General features: G+C 34.9%; 1 protein-coding gene across 2 annotated transcripts in view; it reads right to left on the bottom strand.

The window, feature by feature from the left end:
- The window catches only part of LOC127441438 (regulator of nonsense transcripts 1), a 45,247-nt gene extending 43,704 nt beyond the window's left edge, over positions 1-1,543 (bottom strand). For both annotated transcript variants that reach the window (XM_051698870.1, XM_051698869.1), the window contains exon 1: positions 1,183-1,543. In XM_051698870.1, coding sequence (XP_051554830.1) covers positions 1,183-1,353 — 171 coding nt within the window. In that variant the 5' untranslated portion in view covers positions 1,354-1,543. The remainder of the gene's footprint in view (positions 1-1,182) is intronic.
- Positions 1,544-9,992: the final 8,449 nt, after the last annotated feature.

Raw genomic sequence — 9,992 nt, forward strand, 5'->3', positions numbered from 1 at the left:
TAAAAGTAATCAATATGACTCCAGTGGTTTAATCCATGTCTTCAGAAGTGATATAATAAGTGTGGGTGAGAAACAGATCAATATTTAAGACATTTTTTACTATAAATCTCCACTTTCACATTCACACTTTGTGCATATTGCCACGTACTGGGCAGGGAGCAGAATCTTTTAGTAAAAAAAGGACTTCTGTAGACATGGATTAAACCACTGGATACTGCCTTTGTGCTTTTTGATGCTTCAAAGTTTTGGTCATCATTTACTTGCACTGTATGGACCTACAGAGCTGAGATAGTCTTCTAAAAATCTTCATTTGTGTTCTGCAGATGAAAGAAAGTCATATACATTTGGGATGGCATGAGGGTGAGTACATGATGAGAGAATTTTCATTTTGGTTTGAACTATCCCTTTAAAGCTAGCTCAAAACAAACCATCTGATGCAACAAATCTCTTTGTCAAGGATCAAATAAGATGAACAGTTATTTAATTTAGTATATGAATGCATTTAAATGACTATACCACAAATGTAGTTGACAAGAGTCCAAAACAAGTTATCTGATATACCACAATTTTTTGTCAAGGCTCAATTAAGACATAACATATTTTATTTGGTATATTTATAATTATAATTTATTTTTTATGACACAAATATAGTTCACAAAAGTCCCTCTAAAATTACACACACATACCAGGAAGCAGCAACTAACTTACAAAAACAAGCTGTCACAAAAATCTCTAATTAGAGGTATCGTTATTTATTAATATTAAGTATATTAATATATTTAAATTCTTATAACTCCGATGTAATGCACAAAAGTTCCTCAGAAAGTACACACACACACACACACACACACTCACAACATTCAACATACATATTACACATATACACACATACACACCTGCAACCTACAGCTAACTAACAAAAACAAGCCCTCTAAATTACCTCATCTCTTTGACAAGGCTCGAATCAGACTTTAAATTATTTCGTTTAGTATATTAAACATTTAAATTATTTTAAGACATATGTAGTTGACAAAAGTCCCTCTGTGTAAACACACACGCACGTCATCGGCGGCCTAACGCTACCGCGCGGCTAACTCGCCATATTTGAACTCAAACGCGTCCGGGCCGCATGATAGAGCGCTGGTTTGTGTGATCTTATGTGTTTTTAGTGCGTTTCTGTACCTGATTGTCCAGTTGGCTTTGGGTCTGGCCCTGCGTCTGTGTCTGACTGGGCAGCGTGAAGTCGGTAAACTCGAACTCGGAGCCCTGCGTGTCGGCCCCGAGCAACTCCGCTTCCTCCGTGTCCAGGAAGGTGAGCGTTTGCGAGCTCGGCCCGTACGCCTCCACACTCATCTTTTCTTTGACCTTATTCGCCGCCTTTCCACAGAAAACACCGAATAATCCCTCAGTGATGCGAGAAATTAACCGGACGAAGTTTGTTTTGGTTTGAAGCAAAGAAGGAAACGGCGCGAGACGGGCTCGTGCTAAAATGAAAGCAAACGGTTCCGCAGAAGATTCGACTCCTACTCGAGCGCGGTGACGTCATGGGCGGGCGCAACGGACGTAGAGCGCACAAAGGAGATGACGTGTACGCAGGTTTGGCGTTAAACAGGAAGAGCGCTCTTTTGGCTATAAACCAAAAAAAAAAAAAAATTCACTTTGTAAATGATTTCAAACAATATTGTTATGTTTCGTACAAATAAAAATGTAAAAATACTATTTAAAAAAGCCTGTGATATTGTTACATCCGTGGCATCGTTTTCCTCCTTGTATTAATTTTATTGTATTTCTTTTGTTTTTACATTTGAATGAGCATCTCTCTTTGTATTGATTTTACTTGTATAAAGTAATAAAAAAATAAGAACGCACATTTAGAAAAAGAGAAAGAGTTATTTTGTAAATATGTTGCTGTCGATAAAATCCAATCCATTTGAGGGGTTTCGGGACGTTTAGAAATTACTTTTTTCTTTTCTGAAATGTCACTTGGATTATTTGTTACATTTTTGGTGGTCAAAATAGATAAAAGTTGCTTTTGCAACAGCAAAGTTTTTTGCATAATATTTTATGTGCATAAACCCTTGTGCGACCTTCGGGACATTTTTGTCTTTTTTGTGTGTTAATGCCAATGGCATACATTTTGCCAAAGGTGTGTATTTTTGGGGGAATTCTGTTATTTCAATCTCAGTTCCTGTAATACATCTGTAATACACTGTGTACACAAACTAGTTACACTCAGGAACTTCAGGACAAAAATGTCCCCATTGAAACTCATTAAAACTGCAATATTTGATCCCAGTGTCATTAAAGTATAAAATCATGAATTCTATGATATAATGCTTTCATTCCGGAGCCCTAGCTTCAAAATTTAAAATGTAAATATTTCCCACCAGATGGCGCCATTTTTCTCATGTAGCCTATGGAGCAAATACATGCTTTTCCCCTATTTTCTGTTTGCTGTATTATAGAGCACTGCAGGCCAACTGAATAAATGATGCAGATAAAATTGTGTGGGTGTGTTGGTATGGATGTCAGAGTGTGTTTTGTGTGTGTGTGTGTGTGTGTGTGTGTAAAAACAGCAGTCGCATCATATAAACAAACTGGCATTTAAAGGGTTAAAATCCTGAAAATGAATGAATATTTGGTAGTTATCAGGACTGATGTTGGTTAAAAAATATAAGTCAGTGACAGTGGAAAATAATGTTAATATATAATATTTTATGGCAGTTTTTTTGAGGTCCTGAGTGTGTTTTTTTCTTTCTTTTTTTAAATTTTTTTGTCTGACACTGCACAAAAATAATAATGCATCAAAATCAGTGTTGTTGCTAATCATTGATATATCCCAGACTGCGATAATTTAAAAAATAAATAAATAAAAAATAAAAATCACCTTAGCATTTAGTATATGGAAAATAAATTTTTTTTTGTTTTTTTTTCTTCATAAAAACAACATATAATATATATATATATATATATATGAATGAATGAATATTTGGTAGTTATGATTAGGACTGATGTTGGTTAAAAAATATAAGTTAGTGAAAGTGGAAAATAATATTAATATATAATATTTTTATGGCAGTGTTTTTTTTGACGCGGACATTTTTGTCCTCTAAGGACCTCTGAGTAACTTTTTTAAATTGACACACAAGGGATAAAAAAAGGCCCTGCTATAAAGTACAATTGTACTACCAGACTTATGTGCAGTGTTGGGTTACTCTAAAAAGTAATTAATTACTAACTACTAATTATATCTTCTACAGTGTAATTAGATTACTGTACTAACTACTCTGTCTGAAAAGTAATTGCATTACTTATTACTAATTACTTTCTAAAACCCTGATCAACCTCGACCAGATGAAAAAACAAGGATAGACATGAAACTGTTCTTTTAATTCTTTCAAATAAATCATATAAAATCAAATTAATTATTCATGAACTGGCCAAAGAATTTAAGGGGGAAGAGATAGTAATGCATTACACCCAACACTGCTTATGTGCCACTGTATTACCATGACATTCTTTGGCAGAACCTAGGAGTACCATGTAAATACCCTGGTATATGAATATGAGAACCCTTCATTAACATGTTAAATGGGTAGTTGATTTTACTTCATCTAAAACTATTTAAAACAGCACTTTTCTAAGTCTTATCAAATTTATATTCGTGCAGACTTTTGACCTCATATTAAAAGAGCGACTACATGGTATATTTGCTATTTACTATATCACACCACACACTGGAATATTTGGGTAAATTTGAAGAAAGCAAAAAGTTATAATTTTTTTTTTAATTTTTTACAGAATTTAAAATATGCACTTTTCCTAATACATTGATATGCATTTTAACCTAAAATAGTATGCTTAAAAAAAGTTCAGATGCAGGTTTTTGTCAAATATCCAAATACTAACACAGAGTTGTAAACCAGAGATCATTTCATAATGCTGTCAAATTAGTATGAAGACACTGTAATAATTGAAATAAGGCAGGAATAATTTTTTTACCAACAGTTTGTAAAAACACTGTGGAAAGAGGAGACAAAACAAAGACAAAGTACAACTGTTTCCAATGATTATGTAGATATCAACTGGAAATAATGTCAGAACATTTAATCCAATGAAATGGATCACTGGAGATAATGTATGTCTGAAAATAACTATATATTTCAGGCAACATAAAAAGAAAGAGTCAAGATTCACAGCATCATCAGTTTGGTCCAAAGTGTGTGACCTATAACACAGATTCCAGTAAAAACTGTTGAAAATCTCAAAATATATAATATATAATGTCCGCTGGTAGTTTAAAGAGCTACAGCCCAAATCTCCAGTGTTTCACAAACAGTATGAATGCAATGCAAGGACAAAATCTGAAAAATATCCACTGAGGGAAAACCGACATTACCTTACTAAATCTCACACTTTCATATTCAATTTAATTATCAAACCAGTAGAGCTGGTTGAGAATTACAGCACCTCTGTTGTCTTGACAAATAGCATTGATAGTAATAGTAGACCTTGGGTTATTCAAAAAAGGTGTCAAGTTTTAAATGTCTTTGTGTTTGTATGTGATCCTACATACTGCATTAAACTATGGCAATCATATTTGGAATGGATACAGTTAATATTTAATGCTAGTGATCTTAATGCATATATACACACTTTGGCACTTTAATAACCAGACAACCATAGTGATAATCTCTTCTAGGACTTAAATTTTGATCTGCTTCTCACCCACACCTATCATGTTGCTTCTGCAGACGTGGATTAAACAACTGGAGTCATATGACTTACTTATATGTTGCCTTTATGTGCTTGTTGGAGCTTCAAAGTTCTAGTCACCATTCACTTGCATTGTATGGACCTCCAGAGCTGAAATATTCTTCTAAAAATCTTCATTTGCATTCAGCAGAAGAAAGAAAGTCATACACATCTGGGATGGCATTAAGGTGAGTAAATGATGAGAGAACTTTCATTTTTGGGTGAACTATCCCTTTAATGCTTTCTTAAAGGAATAGTTCACCCAAAATGAAAATGAAGTCATCATGAAGTCATACTGACCCTTGCGTTGCTCCAAACCTGTAAGATTTTCTTTTTTCTGTGTAACACAAAATATTTGAAGAATATCCAGGCCGCTCTTTTCCATATAGGCTAATGTAAGTGAATTCACTTTCATGGAAAGGACGGAAAACAAAATAAAATAATATATGGAAAAGGATGGCCACGATCTTCTTCAAAGATTCACCCTTTGTGCTCCACAGAAGAAAGTCATACAGGTTTGGAACAACATGAGTGTGAGTAAATGATGACAGCATTTTAATTCTGAAAGGATGATGACAGACCAACAAGTGCAGTTTTAGTAGTACATTTACATTAGAACAATTACTTTTGTTATCTCTACATTTTCAAGTATACCCCATAAAAGTTATTTATTCCTATTTGAGCAGACAGGTTGCATCTCAACCCAGCTGAACATTCCTTTAAGTATGTAACACAGAAGTCAAGACACTGATGTCTTTGAATGTGTACTGATGACCCGCCCCTTTTCTCTCACTGGTGGTGCAGGCAGTGTTTCCCCCCATCGCTGTGTTCTATCACTTCCAGCATCTCCAGGACGATGGCCCTGAGAGTGCAGGCGAGCTCCTCTGCGCTTTAAGGATTGCCTAGGGGTGGAACATGGACAAACACAGCTCTTCCCTCACCCAGGTACAGCGGCGTGTAGTATGTGTAGTCACAGAGATATCTGAGGAAAGGCGATGGAGAGTTCTTCATAAAGAATGCATCCATACACTTAAGTATTTGGACACTTTCATCACTTTTAAAAATGTAATTGGGTACAAAATATCCAAATGCGCTCAAATGCTGCTGGAGCTTTTCTCAGAGTGTGACTTTTAATCAGCTGGTGTCTTGGTGATTTTTTAGTGGTTGTATGAAGTTGGTTCCTCTCAAGATTCACACAGGTGGTGTTCAGCACATTCACTATAAACATGAGACACTAACACACTGACAAATACAAAGTGTCACAATGCTGCATGTCTTCATTTTCAACACTGTATCTATTGTTTTATCATTTCAAACCTAACGAATGCCTTTTTGCCAAATATTCTGCTTGAAAAGTGTCCTCGTGCAATCTTTTTTTATTTTTTTTTATTTTTTATAAATGCCACTTGTTGTGATATTTTCTTATCTAATGCAACGATATTCAGACATTTTTAAGTGTGACCTAAGTGTCCAAATACTTTTAGGGCCATTAAATATCTCTGAAAATCCAATGACAGCATATAAAATAGAGGTAGACCGATATATCGGTTTTACCGATTAATCGGTGCCCATAGTTCCTTTTTGGTAGGGATGTCCCAATCAAATTTTTTTAGGAATGAGAACAAGTTCCAATACTTCCTTTTCGGTGCTCGCCAATACCGATGCCGATACATGTTTTTTGTTTTGTTTTGTTTTTCTGAATTCCATATCAAGAGTTTATACAGTTTAACTGTATAACAGAGTAATTTTTGTCAAATAAAGTGCTGCGTAACAGTGCATCACAGATGTGAGATATTGCTTAAATATAATACAGTTACTATTGATTTATTATTATTATTATTATTATTAGTAGTAGTAGTAGTAGTACAGTGAATATTACAGTAGTGATACACTTCTGTCGTGCTTTTTATCCATTTAATTGAGCTTTTATTTTGGCGGAAGCTTTTATTTTGAAGCCCTTTCTATTTCTGTGTTTGTTGTGACGGTAGCTTGATCATGTAGAAGTACATGAGCACGGCATCGGACCCGATATCAGTTTCAGTATCGGGTCATCCCTACTTTTTAGAACTTGGCAAAAATCTATGCCGATACCTGTCGATCGCTTTTGTCTGGCGCTGGAGGATTCTACAGCTACAACGGCTTGGTTCTACAGTATTGTTTAAGTGACGTCACTTTTTCCTCACAGCCACCATATCTGTGACCATCAGTGGGAGAAAGCAATGGCGGTGAATGGAAAACATCCATCAGATGATATATAGAAAAACATTTAAAAAAAATTGATTTTGATCCATGCCAAATCTCAGGTCTGAAGTCATCACCAATAATGCCAAAATTCAACCATATTTTTATCCTCACTTCAATGCATATTTTGATTAGGTAATCAAGTGTTTGAAATTGAAGTGCATGCAAATTAAAATGTGACTATATGAAAATGTGCTCCGTCAGCACATATATAGTGTCTCAAACTTCTTATCTTGTGAATAATAATAATAAAAATGAATTAATCCTCATTAAACCTCATCTAATGAAATATTTATGTGTATACAAAACCCTTCATCTGGTGAATATATAGGCTATAAACAGGTTAATTTTGTGGTGGTAGTCAGCGTCAATACTCGCTGAGCTACCCAGGCCCCGAAATCAAACTTTTAAAGTGCATGTAAACATCCTGAAAATGACTGTATCGGGATAATCAAACAACAGAGCAATGTTTTGATAGCACCGGAGAGAGACAGTGTTCACACTCTTTAGGAAGTCCAATCAACTCTGGACATTTAACTAGGACAGGAGAATGTATTTTAACATCTGAATAAATACACATTTCACCTTTAAGTAATACAATATTGACACAAGGAAATGGTTCATCTTGCACTAAAGTTTTCCAAAAGATTTTCCAAACATTTCGGAGATATGTATTGTCATGCTACTTGTGGGAGGTGCTGTTTCCAGAGAGATGGCAGAAGACTCTGGACCCCCTGATACTCCACTGGAACTTCAGAAACAAGGAGGTTTATGTCGTGACCCAAACCCAGTTTCTCCAGCTCCAGAGGAGAATGTTATTGCTCACAGGTTGCTCTTTTTTAGCTCACGGGATTTGTTCTTGTGAGTTCTCAATTATGCTACTGTCTGATTTGTCTCAGATGTTTCTCCTAAAATAAGTATAAATGGAAACAAATTAGTCAATGGTTGACATACAGTGAGAGTATAGGGCTATAAAATGAATGCAAACAGTAAGTTCACAGTTAGGTGCGAATTATCATACCTGTACTGCCACCCAGCTGGCATTAACAGTGTGGTCACCAAAAGGCTCAAAGCCTAGAGAAAAATGGGAGAAACACAAATAAATTCATATGAACATTCCTGGCAGCTGTGGTCTTTTTTTTATTACACAGCTGTCTGGAATACTTTATTCTGATTCATCAATCATGCAATGCCTATTAAACTATATAATTAACCGTTGTCCCAGGCACCCAATTTCCTACATAGCTGTGCTAGTTTCATGTCTTTTGTATCATTTCATGCTCTCTCTCATTTACAGTCAAATATATATTTAATGTCCATTTATTTATTTATTTGTTAAGTAGCTGTGTAATAAATGAGGTAATATACAATCAGTGGTCATTATTGCAAAATAAACCCCTTTAGGGCAATACAAGACCCCTCTGCTTGGTGCTGCAAAACCTTGTCAAGGTTATTTTGCACACACATAAAAACAGCTGACAGTACATTTATCCTTTACTTATCTCTTTTACACCCCATAAACTCAACAGGTGCTCAGGACAAGCAGTCAGAAAAGTCGCTGTAGTCCAGAGTCTATGACACATCACGCTTAAAACTGAATGTAATGAGTAGCTCTCGCATGTGACCAGATGAGACTTTAAAGGACCAGTTCACCCAAAAATGAAAATTCTCTCATCATTTACTCACCCTCATGCCATCCCAGATGTGTGACTTTCTTTCTTCTGCAGAACACAAATGAAGATTTTTAGAAGAATATCTCAGCTGTGTAGGTTCATACAATGCAAGTGAATGATGACCAAAACTTTGAAGCTCCAAAAAGCACATAAAGGAAGCATAAAAGTAATCTAGCCATTTAATCCATGTCTTCTGGAGCGATCCAGTTGGTTTTGGGTGAGAACAGACCAAAATATAACCACCTCCTAATGCTTGATGCATGCGCAGAGCATGGTGCTATGAAGCGTGATCGAGCTTGAAATAATGATCGCCAAGGAGACTGCAGCTTCATAATGAAAAAAGAATTACATTTTGGTCTGTTCTCACCCAAAACAGATTGGATCGCTCCAGAAGACATGGATTAAACCACTGGAGTCATATGGATTATTTTATGCTGCCTTTATGTGCTTTTTGGAGCTTCAAAGTTCTGGCCTCCATTCACTTGCATTTTTTGAACCTACAGAGTTGAGATATTCTTCTAAAAATCTTAATTTGTGTTCTGCAGAAGAAAGAAAGTCATACACATCTGGGATGGCATGAGGGGGAGTAAATGATGAGAGAATTTTCATTTTTGGGTGAACTGTCCCTTTAAAAAATTTTAGACAATTATTTATTTTCATTATTAACCAGTACAAATACAGAACCAAGAGTGGAGGATGGATAGCTACATTATTTTTATTTATTTATTTATTTATTTTGCTATATCTTTGTTAAATTAGAATAAATGTAACAAAAATAAAATTATTTACTGTAAAAGTTCAGTCAGTTTTGTTCAGTTGTAAGGCATTTATTACAATAAATAAATAAAACTTTGGCAGAACCATGATAATGGGTTGAAATAAGATGGCAATATCTAATAATTTTGTATAATATTATTATTACAATTGTAGTAAAATGGAAAATGTCCAGAAATCCATGGTAGTACCATGATATCATAATAAAATAATAATAATAATAATTTTTTTATTTTTTTAAAAACGTCTTCATATTTATTTGTATAGCGCATGTCACAACACACATCGTTCAAAGCAGCTTTACATAAAATCATGCTGTAATAAATAACGCTTTTAAAGTCCTCATTGTGCCTTCATAATGAATAATGAGATTAAATAGCATGCCTTAAAAAATACATATTTTGACTTTAAAATGACTGGTAAAAACACATGGTAATAGCATGGTAAATTACCAGGAAAATAAAGTGGTATTACCATAGTTCCATGTTTTACGTTGGTACTTTTGGTCACTTTTTGCAAAGTGATTAACACGTGTCTAACATTGATCGG

The sequence above is a fragment of the Myxocyprinus asiaticus genome, chromosome 5 (genome assembly GCF_019703515.2).
Source record: "Myxocyprinus asiaticus isolate MX2 ecotype Aquarium Trade chromosome 5, UBuf_Myxa_2, whole genome shotgun sequence".
In the NCBI taxonomy this organism is placed as follows: Eukaryota; Metazoa; Chordata; class Actinopteri; order Cypriniformes; family Catostomidae; genus Myxocyprinus; species Myxocyprinus asiaticus.